The sequence below is a fragment of the Alternaria arbusti genome (genome assembly GCF_024043155.1).
Source record: "Alternaria arbusti strain BMP 1465 chromosome Unknown scaffold_2, whole genome shotgun sequence".
Classification (NCBI taxonomy): Eukaryota; Fungi; Ascomycota; class Dothideomycetes; order Pleosporales; family Pleosporaceae; genus Alternaria; species Alternaria arbusti.
Window position 1 is genome coordinate 1,502,224 of NW_026249942.1, and position 14,700 is coordinate 1,516,923.

At 53.6% G+C, this 14,700-nt stretch overlaps 5 protein-coding genes across 5 annotated transcripts; 1 reads left to right on the plus strand and 4 right to left on the minus strand.

Annotated features, from left to right (window-relative positions):
• Positions 1-1,297: 1,297 nt before the first annotated feature.
• Positions 1,298-2,951, minus strand: J4E86_002087 (uncharacterized protein; the record flags this gene model as incomplete). Its single annotated transcript, XM_051442650.1, has 3 exons — positions 1,298-1,382; positions 1,436-1,455; positions 1,512-2,951. The coding sequence occupies 3 exons, from the start codon at positions 2,949-2,951 to the stop codon at positions 1,298-1,300; spliced, it is 1,545 nt and encodes a 514-aa protein (XP_051306238.1).
• Positions 2,952-3,471: 520 nt separating this feature from the next.
• Positions 3,472-5,106, plus strand: J4E86_002088 (uncharacterized protein; the record flags this gene model as incomplete). The annotated part of the gene is made up of 3 exons (XM_051442651.1): positions 3,472-3,640; positions 3,700-4,862; positions 4,912-5,106. 3 exons carry the CDS (start codon positions 3,472-3,474, stop codon positions 5,104-5,106), a joined length of 1,527 nt encoding a protein of 508 aa, XP_051306239.1.
• Positions 5,107-5,755: 649 nt separating this feature from the next.
• Positions 5,756-7,185, minus strand: J4E86_002089 (uncharacterized protein; the record flags this gene model as incomplete). The annotated part of the gene is made up of 5 exons (XM_051442652.1): positions 5,756-6,039; positions 6,095-6,175; positions 6,225-6,284; positions 6,334-6,959; positions 7,016-7,185. 5 exons carry the CDS (start codon positions 7,183-7,185, stop codon positions 5,756-5,758), a joined length of 1,221 nt encoding a protein of 406 aa, XP_051306240.1.
• A 1,668-nt stretch (positions 7,186-8,853) lies between these two features.
• J4E86_002090 (uncharacterized protein) lies at positions 8,854-10,133 on the minus strand (the record flags this gene model as incomplete). The annotated part of the gene is made up of 3 exons (XM_051442653.1): positions 8,854-9,130; positions 9,182-10,025; positions 10,076-10,133. The coding sequence occupies 3 exons, from the start codon at positions 10,131-10,133 to the stop codon at positions 8,854-8,856; spliced, it is 1,179 nt and encodes a 392-aa protein (XP_051306241.1).
• A 2,618-nt stretch (positions 10,134-12,751) lies between these two features.
• On the minus strand, positions 12,752-14,234 carry J4E86_002091 (uncharacterized protein; the record flags this gene model as incomplete). Its single annotated transcript, XM_051442654.1, has 4 exons — positions 12,752-12,848; positions 12,911-12,976; positions 13,050-13,387; positions 13,500-14,234. 4 exons carry the CDS (start codon positions 14,232-14,234, stop codon positions 12,752-12,754), a joined length of 1,236 nt encoding a protein of 411 aa, XP_051306242.1.
• Positions 14,235-14,700: the final 466 nt, after the last annotated feature.

The window sequence follows — 14,700 nt, forward strand, 5'->3', positions numbered from 1 at the left end:
GCTGGTAAACGAGGGTATGTGATGGTATTGGGCCTTCTTCGAAGAGTTTGGTATTCTGTTGATCAGGGGTTCCGGTAGCTGTATAGTCTTTGGTCTTGCTCTCGGCCAGATTTTTGCCTTGGCTAACGGATCTGGTTCTGCGAAGCGTACCGCAGGTGGTGAAGACCTCCTGCTAGATGCCATAGTCACCGCATCGGAAGATTTGAGACTAGGCTTCAGGCTCGATCGTTGAGGCCTTGGTGGCGTAGATGCTGATGTTGTATTAGACTGGTCACTGAAAGATGACTGAGAAGAACGCGGCGTCGAACTGCCACTGGAAGCCGCATCGGCGGAAGGCGTATTAGGAGGCATTAGGTTGGTTGTTGATAGAGTACCGGTAGTGACTGTTGGGGAGCGACTTGTCGAAGTGCTGGCCAGAGAAAATTGGCTGGCTTTCGAGTTTTGTGTACCCTTTGATTGCTGTGTCGGTCGCATAGTGTTGGTCCCTGGATGTAGAATCTGAGACATTGCGGGCGGGGATGATGCCGGTAAATTGCCGAATCCAGCCTGGCTTTCAGGGCTCATCGATGAAACAAAAGGAGATCCAACGGACGTGCCTGGTCCAGCAGGAAAACGGTCGTCCGTCTCTGAACTGGCCAGAGAAAAAAGTGGATTGATGATGCGTGCGGGTGACGAAAGTCTCAACCAAAAAGTAAACTTGAGGACGAGTGCCGACCAAGCCAAGGACAATGCAGCTTGCGTCGAGGCATCTGCATCATCTAAAAGTACTCTGTACATCGGAAAGCAAACAAGAATGAGAGGCACAGCATATGGGGGCGGAAAGGCCATGTGTATGCGGCCTGGTTACCCACACCGAGAAACGCCGCACAACGCATCGCCCCTAAAGCACCGAATACTCCCTAGCCGCAGCAGCTTCCTGCAGAGCCAGGTCAGGATTCGTTTATCGAAGTATCTCAAGCTGTTGGATTCGAAGACTTATGCATAAGGTCTGCAGTGTCAAGAGGCGCAGTTCAGTGCCAGTCAGCCTCGCGAACACCAAATCGCAACGTGATTGGCACCGTCACACGTGGGCCGGCCCCCGCATAGTGGAAGGTGGCTTTAGTAAAAAACACAAAGTTCACGTGGGTCAATAGGAGAGTGACCAGGTGCAGGAGATACTTGGCGTTGGTCTATGCAATCTATCCGTACGACAGGTTGTCGCACATGTATGGTACATCTAGTCTGAGGCTCTGCCGATCGCTCCTGACTGGTAATAGAGTATGGTACAGGGCCGTTTGGCACCAATCTGGTGAGCTGACTATAGCTTGGGTTTGGGCTGTTCTTGCTTGAGCATAGCTTCGGCAACAAGACGTCGCTGGATCTTTCCTGTTGCAGTCTTCGGCCTGTAAGTGCGCAGTCAGTGCATGATTCATCTGCAATGTTATCGTTCACGTACATGGTATCGGTGAAGAAAATCTGCAGTTTGTTAGACTATGTTCCACATATGCGTCTTTGATTGGGTATCTACATACCTTCTTCGGGAGCTTGAATTTGGCAACGCGATCCGTCAGCCACGTCTTCAGCTCTCCCGCAGTCAGGGCATGGCCCTCTTTGACCACAATCGCAAGACCGACATCTTGGCCGTACATCTCATCTTCAATCGCGAAGCTGACAGCTTCAGATACAGCGGGATGCTGCGCAATTACGTTGTCGAGCTCAATAGGACTGATTTTTTCACCACCCTTGTTGATCAGCTCCTTGATGCGGCCGGTAATGATAACATATCCCTCAGCATCCAGCTTGCCCTGGTCTCCAGTGCGGAAGAAGCCACCCTGGGTGAAGGATGAAGCATTGGCGGCTGGGTTGTTGAGGTATCCCTTGGTAACGTTTTCACCACGAATGCAGATTTCAGCTTCTTTCCCTTGCGGCACCTCTTTGCCAGCTTCGTCGAGGATCTTGACTTCGACACCCTGACCGAGCCCCACACTGCCAGGCTTACGCTGATTTGGGGGGAGGGGATTACTGGTCATCTGATGGGCCGCCTCAGTCATGGCGTATGCCTCCAATACCGGAGCACCGAACGCCTTCTCGAGTTCGTGGAACGTTTTGGGCGAGAGCGGACTGGAGCACGATCGGATGAAGCGGATGTTGGGCATGGGGCTTGGGAGAGGGCTCTTGAGCAAGATCTGATGAATCGTCGGAACAGCCGTGTACCAATTTGCCTTGTGCTCATTGAAGTCTTTCCAGAAGTCCGAGGCGGAGAACTTGGGCGGCACAATGACTGAGCCTCCTGAAGCCAGTGGCGCGAGGAAGCCAGCAAGGAGGCCGTGGACGTGGAAGAGAGGCATAACCAGCATGGTACGATCCTTGAGCGTCAACTCGTAGGTTGCTTGGATGTTCTTCATCGTCCGCAGCAAGTTACGGTGCGTCAGAGGCACGGCCTTGGGGCGTCCAGTGGTACCGCTCGTGTGCAGCACAAGAGCGACATCGTCTGGCTGCGCGGACTGGACGGACGCGGTTTTACCCGCAAGCTTTCCAGCCTCTTTGACGTCCAGGACGACCTCGCTGCCATTGTAGTAGCATTCTGCGATGGCGGCATTGTATTTCCTTGCTGCGCGGACAGCTGCTGCATCTTGCGCGAATGCACCCTTTGGTACCAATGCGATCGCTGAGCTAAGGTCGTCGATGTAGAACTCGAACTCGGACTGTTTGTACGCCGGGTTGAGGGGCGCTGCGATGGCCCTCTGCCACGAGGCAGCGATGAAGGAGACGATGAACTCGTACGTGTTGGGCAGCGCGATGGACACAGCGGCCTCGGCAGAAACGCCGACCTTTGCCAGCTGCTGTTGGAAAGCCTTGACATCGGCGGCAAGTTTCTTGTACGAGACAGTCAGGGCAGGGCTACCGGGCACGATGACGGCGGTCGAGCTCGAGTCCTTGGAGAAGGCGTGTTCGAGAGTGGTTGGGGCCATGGCGATGGATTACTAGATAGGAGATCTGATGGTCGCGATTAGAGGAACACTGCTATGCGCGGGCTTCCTGGGCGATGGTACCTTTATGCTTCTATGACGCGCAATGAAATCTACAATTGATAAGAAACACCAGAGCCTGCTCAGATGTATTCGGAGATGTGGAAATGACTTATCACGGATAAGGATTTGGATGACAGCATGGTAACAGGCGTTCCTGCATGCCCGCGCGATGCGGCTAAGCCCTTAGCGTGGAGGGCGCGCCGAACGCCGGCACGCGGCGAGCTGGGGTGCTTGGCGGCAGTTGACATCGCGCCTGCCGCTCCACCACCCTCACAACCAACACACTGCCGTAGTCGAATCTCACCGTCGCCGCCTCATTGTTCAATCTCGCATCCACAATACAGCTGCTAATCTCTGCATTCTTAGACTTGTAGCTCAGCCCGCCACCGCTCACGAGTGACGTGCGCCAGTCGCATTTGCCATTGTTCAGCGCCGCACTTGCGCGTATATCGATATCAGCATGGCGGACCAGCCGCCGCAGAAGGCGCAAGGCCTGCCGAACCCATATGGTCTTCCCAACCCCTACGCCCAGAAAGGCCTTCCGAATCCGTATGCCGCGGCCACCATCTCCGCTGCGCCTGTCAAGTATACAGAGGAACAGGCCAAGGCCGAGCAGCTGAAGAAACCTGGTATCTATCTGAACTGCTCCGTACCATTGCCTTGAACTACGACTCATGTGATTGTCTAGCTTTCCATAACCCTCACCAAATCAAGCGTCCCCAGGCCAAGAAGGCTGTCCCAACTGTCAAGAGGGCCACCATGCCTGTGGCTGCCCCGCTCTCTTCGTCAGTTCCCGGACCCGCCAATCCTCAGCAGCATGGCATCGACTACTACCGGAGCACCGCAGAGGACGACGCCTCCATTCTGGAAGAGCGCAGGATGCGCGCGTATGAGGAGAAGCAGAAGAAGAAGGAGCAGAAGAAGTTCACCAAGATGTACGGACTTCATGAACCTCTGGCCGCTCACAAGCCCGACAAGCCGTCCAACTTGCTAGCCTACAAAGCCCAAGGCGGTTACCGACGCAAGAAGGAAGGCTTCACTGCCTTCTTGCGTGGAGCTGCCGCTCAGCACAAGTCTCGCGATGGCAGTGAGGAAGCCAGTGGCACCCCGTCGGCGTCTTCGTCTAGCTCAACGCCTGCTCCAGTTGCTACCAAGCCTTCATTCGCTCCACCTGCATACTACGACGATAAATCTGCGGCGCCCTCGTCCGACCCGTCAGGAGAAGATGCTTATGCCCGTCGCATGCGTCTGTCGCAGCAGCAGTCTGATGCCGTGCCGCCGCCACCTCCGTCGGTCACAGATGACTATGTACCTCCGCCTCCGCCCCCGCCCCCGCCAGCTGGTTCACCACCAGCCCCGCCGAGCTATCAGGGTGCTACCATCTCTGCGCCGCCTGTCCGATACGCGGCCGCCACTATATCTGCGCCTCCAGTCCGGTACGAGCGTCCTGACGTACAGATGGAAGATGCAGACAACGAGCCCGCCCATGACGAACGCCCCGCCAAACGCGCCAAGATCAGCAAAGCCGAAGCTATGATGAATAAGATGGGTTACAAGAAGGGTCAAGGTCTCGGAAAGAACAACGATGGTGTCGTTACCCATCTGGAAGTCAAGAAGCGCAGGGTTCCTCAAGGCGCAGGCAATCTCGACGCGAACGGCAGAGTCCAGTCTCAACAGGTCTGGGATGTCAGTGGTGGTATGCGTATCCAGAAAGACGAGCCTAGCAAGTTCGGCGACAAGTCAAGTGTCGTGGTCACATGGGGTTGCGTCGACGGTGTTGACTGGGACGCCAACGCCGAGCGCAACGACGGAGGTATCCGACAAGACATGGGCGAGGCGTTCGGCAAAAAGGTAAGGCTCAAAATGCGGTCGTCAATGTACATATGCTAACAGAGTTCAGTTCGGTGGCGATGTCGAGCGTATTCAACTGGACGAGAGCAACAAGGATGGCGTAGTTTACATCCAGTTCAACTCCCCGATGGCCGCCCTCAACGCCGTGAACCGCTTCGACGAAGGATGGGAATTCAGAGGCAGGAAGATCCGCGCCCAGTACTACGACGAGCGCAAGTTCCACTCTGGCATCTACGACTACTAGAAGCCACTGCTCTGATCAGTGTCGGCCTGTCGAATTCACGTGTTCTAGTCGTTAGCCTTCGAAGCATCGTTGGAGTATTCCACTTTATGACTGGTGTGACGGACAGGAATGACGGCAGGGAGGATATGAGTTGTTGGAGCATGTGGCATCGCTGGTATGGATCTGGATACGCTTGAAGGGCGGATGTGTATGACTATATGGATCGGGGAGGGGTCTTATGCTCGTCTCTTCAAGAGATTAGAGCTTTGAACATACTCCGGGTTGCTTTACAAGAAGCATTATACTAGGATATGCCCGGACTCAGCTTATGGTATATCACCATGGAATATGAAGTCCGCATTCCACAATACAAGCTCTGCAAACATGTGGTGTTTAAATTCCGTACTCGAAACTTGACAAGCAGGTATAGTGACGAAACTTCGTAAGGTAGCAAACGGGATATCGTTATCGTATCGTCTAAAAGGAGATACGCCGCAGTCTCTGCACTCCTACTCGTACAGAAGTATAACATGTCCCCCCATCTAATATCAGACTCCAAGATTCGCCCGCAACTAACCCATGTCTCTAATGCGAGGTACGCCCGACTCCAAGGTATATATGCTCTTCGTCCACTTCTCAATCACTCTTCACTCGCGCTGTCTCACAGCGGCTAAGCATTTCCAGGCTTCTCATCCGTATCGATATGCCAGACAACATAGTTAGGCAATCCATATACGCCGTAGCCTGCGCGCTTGGCCATCTTTGCAAAGCCTTCTGTCTCGGCTTGGTTTTCGAAGGGGTAGCAAGGGAAGTTTACGCCGGAGCGGTGGACGTCTGCTTTTACGATGATGTTTACGCCGCCGATGCCGTCGAGGGGTATTTCTTCGTCTTTGTCGGCGCGCCAGTCGCCCATTGTGGCCATGTACTTGCGGTTCGTGGGGTATTGTTTGTAACCTGTGGGTGTGTGAGCTGATGTCGAGGGAGGAAATGTGGAAGGCAGGGAAAGTACCTTCTGCGAGGACAATGTCTTTGTCCAGGGTAGAGGCAAGTTTTAGGCCTTCGGGGGATTCTTGCCAGGAGTTGTAATCGACTGAGTCTTGTTAGTGGGGATTGCGGAATCGAGTGGGGTGAAGACTCACAGCGCCCTTCGATGTCGACCATCTTGCCATTCTCCTCCTTGTACCTGTGGAACCAGATGTCTGTGTAGTGTTAGTAACAGCTTTCAGAGATGGCATCTGCAACACGTACTAGGAACGAGAACATCCCGATCATGCGCCACAAAGTCCTCGATGATCTTAGACGGACTGTCGACGATATCTACGTCCCTCCAGTATACCCAGCTGTGCTCCGGCTTCAATGCAGTGTAGAGTAGGTAGTTCCTGGCCTTGCCCAGCGCCTTTCTTCGTGGACCTTGTGCCTCAAAACTGTGTCTATCCTCTACGCTTTGCGAGAGCGTGACACCGAAATCTTTCTCAACAATCATGGTCGACCTGAACGCTACTTCGGGGTTGTTTTGGACCCTCTCCAATTCCTTTGCCAATGCCGCCATGGTATCGTCTGTTGTGTCGCCGACCAGAAACGCCAGATCGATCAGCTCGTGGGGATACGTGAGTGACGTGAGAAGGTCGAAGTGTTTCGCGAGATAGTACGAGGCATCGCGGAGCGGAGTGAGGATCAGAACGCGTTCCTTGTTCTTGGCTGCGTCAATGGTCGAAGTGACGCCGTTCAGATCGACGTGCTGGATTTCGGTGGCATTGACCTCTATTGGTTTGTGATGGTTGAATATCACGGGGGTATTTAAGTGCGCGTGCCAGTCTTCGTTCTCGTTCGCTGTCATGTGCATTGGAGGTTTCGAGGGGCCGAAGCAGTAGAACCTGGGACAGTATGATTAGCGATTGCTCCATGTAACACATTGGGAGACCTGGCATACCTCTGCATCTCCCCAGCTGCTGACCCCATGGACCGCCATAGCAGTACGATTGCTGTGACCAGACCAATGGAGATGAGGAAGCGTGGGTTCCGTACTGTACTGATGACCTGCCTTGATGGTGGCAGTCGGGCTTTAGCAGCCTTCCACGAGTATCCTTTGCCCGCAAGCATGTTGAGTCGGTAGGATCCCGCGTGTTCCTTCTCCACCTCTTCCCCTCTGGCCTGTGATATGCGTATTGATGAGCTACGCGCTCGGACGCTATCGGTATTACTGGTTTCCCTCTGGGAATGGAGCGGCGGCGATTGCGACTGTGGCCTCTCCAGTTTGGCGGTTGAGAGCGCCCGGGCGCGCGACGTTTGGGGTGTGGACTAAATGTTGCTGGTGACGTCGCAGCGAGGTCGGGGGGAAGCAGCGGCGGAAGCGACAGACGGTAATGACTAGTGAAAGCAGGGTCCTGACTTGCTGCACAGTGGGACACACGAGGGAAGCTGCGAAAGGGGTGAACGACAGGCGCAATTGCGTTGCAGAAGCAATTCGTTCAGTACAGATTACCGTTGAGCGCGACGAGCGTGCGAATGACGCTAAGTGCAGATCAATCGCGATAGTGCCGCTGATGACGACGCCTCGGAAATATGATAGACGGTAATTCTCTCATAATTCACCGGAGACCACAACGAAGTGCCAATGTTACATGTTTGGCCTAGAACGTTGCTCAATATACTTGTTCCGTAGCGATTGGGCCCTGCATGCGTGCCTTCCATTTTCCTGGGTAACCGCACGTGAAAGCATGTATTGGGAACACCAAACCGGCGGCGCCCCGGCTCCTAACAAAGAAGCTGCGTGGTACAGAATGTCGTGCATGGGACATGTCTGCGATATGTACGAGAGAAGCTCACTCGTTTACCCACATCATCTGTTATACGAACTTAGTGACTGCGGCCCGCACTTTAGAGCCCGCTCTCCGTCTTACCACCCATAACTGAAGGGATGCCTGAACTTGGTATTCGAGACATGAAAGCCTCGTCTTAGGTATTCAAGAGCCGAAAGAGAGTTCAGGTATAAACGACAATGCGGTATAGAATATTCTACTTGAAATGCATGGACGTCGTTGCAGGTGCGCTGCAAACTAGCGGCGCAAGACAGTCTCAGAACGTATGGGATCAAGTTATGCGGGAGGATGGATTGAGCTGAGCTCCTGTACCACATTCGACAGAAGCCCTAGCTGTTCTTCGAGCGCTTGCCCTTGCACTTGTCAGTTAATTTTGGCAACACTATGACATGATCGATGTCCGGCGCGTCAATAAGGTCAAAGCTCATACGCCAATACCCACCACTGTTGGCGTTTCATCCTCCTTTTGAGAAACACTGTGAAGGCTTGATGAGACGACATGGACAGACATGACACATTTGAAAGCTCCGTTCGGCAAAAAGCAAAGTTCAAGTCATAGGCGGTGAAGCTCGCAAAGGCCTCAATGCGTGACGTAGGATTTCCAGACAAGCACATGCTAATTTCAACACATCACAAGAAAACGCAGAGCAGATTTAAGAAAGACTGTATGCCACTATCCCAAATAAAGCAACTCCTCCTGCAATTCTGCACACCGTGTCGCGGGGCAGACATATATGTACTGCGAATTAACAGGCTGCTCGACCCTCGTAGCCAAATGATACATTCAATTGTTACATGCTGAACCATGAAACCGTCCCCGATGCCCCTTCAGTCCTCAAATGCTGAACTCCTGCGTCAGCGCCTGTTCGCTTGATGCTATACGCTATCAAAGAAAGTCAGGTGGGGGTAGTCTATGCAATTATGATGGAACGCCAGCGTCATAAGCTTTTTAGAGAAGGAGAACAGCGGCCATGGCGGCGAGGCCAAGGGCACCGTTGACAGCGCTGAGGGTGGTGGCAGCGCCGGTCTTGTCGTCACCGTCACCCTGCTTGGTACCCTTGTGGCCCTCACCAGCGGGGTCGATGAGCTTGCCCTCGCACCTGTAGCCACCCTCGATGAGCTTCTTGTCCTTGAGGGGCTTGTAGGTCTTGCAGGTCTCGGTGACGTTGTCAGTGGACTGGAGGTTGAAGGCACCGGAGACGCTGTTGAGCTTGGGGGTGGTAACGCTGGCAGATGTTAGCAAGGCATGTTGTACAGCGAATACGAGGCAAACTTACTCAGTGAAGTTACCGCTCATGTCGAAAGCTCCACCGATGCTCTTAAGGACAGGGTAGCCATCAATCTCGATGAGCTTGGAGTTGTTGGCGATCTGGAGGTTGCCGGAGATCTTGGTGAGCGCCGGGAAAGAGACGTTGGACAGGTTCTCGTTGGCGACAAGGGCAACAGCCTCGCCGACGGAAGTAAGGTTGGGAGCGGAGAAGGACTCGAAACCGTTGTTGTAGAGACCAAGGGAGCCGTTCAGGCGCTCGAGGGAGGGAACTGAGACGGAACCGCAGAAACGGAAGGTCAGGTTGCTAGCCCAGATAAGGTTGGGCAGCTCGACCTTGACGGCCTCGTTGTTGTCGGCAAGAGTCAGCGACGTGGAGACGTTGCCGAGCTGCATGGAGATCTCATCTATGTAACCGTTGTTTGCGATGAAGACAGTGTCGACCTCCTCAATGTTGATACCCTTGAGGGAGCGGAGAGCGGTGTTCTGGATGTCGACCTTGTTGGCCTTGGTGACCTCGCCAGTGAAGCCAATCTCCTGAAGAGCGGGCAGGGCGTTCCACTTGATGGAGTCGATGGCCTTGAGCTTGGGGAAGTTGACGGCGTTGAGACGGGTCAAGTCGTTGAGCATCATCTCTCCGTCGAGCTCCTCGAGGTCGCTGGCGCTGATCTGCTTAAGCTCGGTCGCGGTGTCGGCAATCAAGTCACCCTTGATCTTCTTGACGCCGGGGAAGGAGATGTCGTCGGTGGTACCAGTCGCAATGGCGATGTTACCGGAGAAGGTTGAGCAGGAAGCGATGGCGCTGGCGTCACCGGCATTCTGGATGGTGGTGGTGGCGGAGACACTGCAGGCAGCTGGGGTGTTGTCAGTCAATGTTGACACGGTCTAATGTTAGAAAGCATACCGTACGCGCCGCTGGCAGCAGCCAGGGCCGGGAGGGCGATCTTCATCATGGAAGGCATTTTGTGTAGTGCAAGTGGTGTGGTAACTGGGAGGAAAAGTCAGCGGGCGCGTCCATGAGGCGACTGAGAAATGTGGACTGGCAACACGGACCTGGGATATTAAGACTGCTCGTTCCGGTTTCAGTTGTGCGGGTGCTGCGGGCTAGTTGTCGAGCGTGGAAAGATGCTGGAGCGAGGGGAAGAATTAACAAGTAAAGCAGGCAGTATTAAATAGAGTAGTCCCAGAGACGCGATCAAGAAGGCGCGGTCGTCAGTAGCGAGTGTGGGTGAAGACTGAGAGAGAAAGGGCAGGAGGGCATTCTAATGGGAGCAGGCGCGAGAAAAGGGGAGCGCGGTGGTGCCAGTCCGGGCAGCCGCTAATAACGCTAGTGAGGCCGGGTGGAGATCATAGGCGGCCAGAGCGTGCCCACCATCATCGATCAAGCAAGCAAGCCAGAGTGAATGTTGCAAGCGGGCCTGGGGCCACGCACTGGTTGCTGGTGCAGATGGTTTCGCCGCCTGCGCGCGACGACACCGCCAGCAGTGCCGTGGATGCTGCACGCTCGTGGCTACCCGCATCGTGTTGCCATGACTGCACCACGGCGGCCGTACCGAGCGCGCGGACGGAGTGGTTTGACAGGCGAGGGCTACCACAGCTCTGCATCCATTATCCATGATGCCTCCTCGCCGCCCGTCGCCTGCCACCGCACGCTGCTTGTCGCTCTTAGCTTCACGTGCCGAGCACGCTGCTCCCAATTTCAAGCTCTGAACCCTCTGGTTGCCCTGATAAGCACCATGCAGCATCCGCAAACAGCAGCCTCTCATGCGTGAGCCTCAACAACAGGGGTCGCGTCTGGATCGCCGCTCTGTCGCCCTAGGAGACGGCCATCCGCTACTGTGCCCGCACCATTCCGCTGCTCCCCAACGTCTCCATCCGTCGTCGACGGACCTGTTAGTTTTGCTGGTAACCGCTCACTACGCGGCAATGCGGCACCTTCGCTCCATGCCCGCCCATCCAGAGTCTTCTTTTGCCACTGTCTGGCCGACACGAAACACAACAAGCACCGTGGATTATTACGCGGCCTTTTACTATATCCGCCACCCCTGTCCAATGGTTTCAATGCGGTTACACCCTTGATGGGCCAGATCCGAGTTAGGTATAGCGCAGCCGTTGCAATCTCATGAGATGCGAACCCCAACAGCGGTTATAATTACACCACGACCTTGCGCGCTGGAGCTCTATTGCTGCTTTCGGCCATGTGCACTCGCCTCTCCTTTACATCCATTCCGCCCCAATATCTGCATTGCGCTTCATTTCGTTATTCTCGTTCTCCAGACGGCTGTTGCGATGAACCATCTCGCTTATCGTCCACCCCAAGCGACAGCCTCACCATCGATCCTTCCTGCCAAGCTTATTGCTTGACGCGCATTGATTGACCTCTCATTTCCAGCCTGGGGCTTCAGAGGTCCACTTGCGCCGCACGCACAACGTCGTGTTTCCTGCCATGACGTCGGCAGTTACAATTGTTTCAGTCTCGGATTTTTTCTAGAATCGCCCACCACCCCCTACAACGAAGAAACTCAACAGTCGCACTGCTGTACAGACGAACACATAAGTAACCGTCGATGGATTTCTAAGGTAATGTAGAATTGTGAAACGATCTATCATCCTTTGAGAGCTAGGTATTCGAGTCTTCCATCGATGGGCTGAAGTCTATATATTAGTCCACTTTGCCGCCCTCACGATGCCCGCGGTCAATATCGTTTCGTTGAGCTTACTTTTTACATACAAGGAGCGAGCGCTGCAGCCTACTCATTCGCGCCGCTTTTCGCTTCCGACCTCATCTTGCGGCAGTACTGAAATAAGCCTTTCTGGCCGATTAGTGGGTCCGTCTTTGATCCCTCCACAATTCGCGACTTCGAACATCATGGGCATTTGCGACATCGTACATCAGTAACATTTCACTTACGAAGGAAATACGAAGCCGAGTAGACGAACGTGTTTGACCCAATTGCTCAGTTTACGCATCTTTGGGGTCTTACTCACGGTTCGCATACAAACTTCGCGCCACTCTTCCAGTGAACCAAATATTTCGCTGGGTCATCAGCAGAGGCTGCTCTTGTTTCGGTCCTATCACATCACTCCAATTTACTACAACACATTTCTCGATTTGCCTACAAGAGAATCATTCGCGAGACATCATTGCCCACATTGAAGGGCACGGCATACCATACACTTGGCACTTTCTGTCTCGATACTGCGGTTCTTCAGCATTTCATCCCATGCCTACACAGCAACAACAGTTTGTAAACATTCGTGGCGAGAGCAAGCCACAAGCTGTTGTATACCAATACAGTAGCCAATGTCGAGCGTTGATATATAATACACCTGGCCCATCCACGATGGATGTACGTCGTAGTCTACCGTCCCCGACCCACATTGCATCTCCACCAAACAGATCATCGACTCCACCACAACACATAGGCCTCATACTGTACATGCGTATCTCACTGCAAGGACCAACGCTTCTTCATGGGAAAGCTACTTCCCAGCAATCAGGTCTTTTGTAAAACGTTGACATCTACATCGGCGATTCGCCACATGTACCACATAAACAGCGATCTTATACAGGACACTGTTAGTTTTTTGCCATTGGAAGCTTGCACTGAAGTTTGACGTACCTGTAGGGCGAGAACTTGGAAGCCATATCGAGCATTTCCTGCTCCGTCATGTATCTGCATGGCGTACGTCAGTACATCTTACATTGATGTGAGAGGGCATGATGATTAATACGTACTTCCACTTCCCACCTTTACTCTTCAGTTTATTCACATCGCGGCCCGCGTACACGGCCATACCACGTCTGCAAACACGTCAGTCACATTATCCGTCAAAGAAGCGTACGCTGATCTCTCAAGCGAACAAACTCAACTCACTGTACACCCAAATCTCCAGTCGCGAAAACGTCCATCCTCTTCAACCCAAAGCAAGCAAACATCTCCACACTCCATCGCCCCAAGCCCCTCACAGCTACGAGCTTCTCAATGAGTTCCTCGTCGCTGGCACTAACTAGCATCTCGGCTGAGAGTTCGCCAGAAGCGAATTTCTCGGCTAGGCCGTAGATGTACTCGGCCTTGCGCTGCGAGAGACCTGCTGTACGCAGCGTTGCGATGTCTTTTGTGAGGACCTGAGTGGGCGTTGGAAAGGACGGGTGGGTGTCGGGGAAGAGGGCGGTAAATTTTGCGCGGATGGATGAGGCGGCTTGGCCTGATACCTGTGGGAGTGGTTAGTTTTGCATGTTCATCCTAAAGCCTTCTTTATATATGACTTATGACGATATGCTCCAGACATCATCGACCAGCACACTCATGTCATTTTCCACATACCTGCTGTCCAATAATCCCCTTCCCCAGCGCCTCAAACGGCCTCACCACCTCCCTCAGCCCCTCCGGACTAAAAATCCCACATTGATGCCCTCGCACCACCTTTTCCAGTTTAGGATCCGTCTTGATAAGAAAGTCCTCTGCTTCTCTCAACAGATTATCGATATCGGTGCTCGCAGCTGGAATGGCACCAACGTCTGGTGGAACAAGTTCCTTTGCTTTCCTTCTCTTGGCTGGAGAAGGGTCGGTGGGTTTCGCGGGTGAGGATGCGTAGGCTTGCACCATGTGCGATCCGTTGGGCGTGGCTAGGTGGGCGTTTGTTGTGTGGGGCTCTGCTGGACGGGTGGTCGCGTCTGAAGGTGAAAATGCGGGGGCTGAAGAGAAGATACTGGCACCGGCAGGTGTGGGTGTGAAAGGTGGTGGTTTGACAGGTGATTCTGATGACGGTGCTGGTTTTGATGCTGTTTTGCGCTTCTTGGGGAGCGGTGTCGCAGGGAGCGTTGGAGTTGAATCTGTTAGGTCTACGACTTTATCTCCATTGGTTTTCTCGTCCACAGTATCATTGTTCTTCGTCTCGTCCGATGTTACTGGCGCAGATATTGCTGTGGTTTTGCGCTTCTTCGTGGGTACACTCGCCTTGCTAACTTTCTCATACTTTGCAACACCATTTTGAGCCTTTACATCCAACGGAGCTTGTACAATACTGCTGGCGACGCGAGCGGAACGTCTCAAAGACATGGTGTGATGGGTGTAGAGGTCGTTAACCGTTCTGGTCAATGGGATAGTCTGACGTCATAGGGTTAAGATATGGGACAGCTGCGAGATTGCGACAACGTACTCTTTGCTTCAAAACTCTTATTGCAATCATGAAAACGGGTCAATGAATGTGTGTTGTTAGTTGCGCAAGTGGGGAGCTTGACGCGATGCGCGGGAAGCTATTCTTGAGCTGACGCCTGGGCACATGACAGCGTGGCGCTGACATATCCGGAACCCTGACATTGCGCATCCGTCGTATGCGAGAGGATCGGCATATCACTCGCTCTATATAGAAACATGGCGAGGTGCAAAAGAGCTTACTCGAGTACACGAAATCCTGCGAATTTGCAGGTATTCTCCTGTGCGAGCATTTAGTTGTGGTGACCAAGGACGGAATAGTAACTTCGGATTCCCGTAGTCGCTCTCCCCATTCCAAGAGCAAATGCTA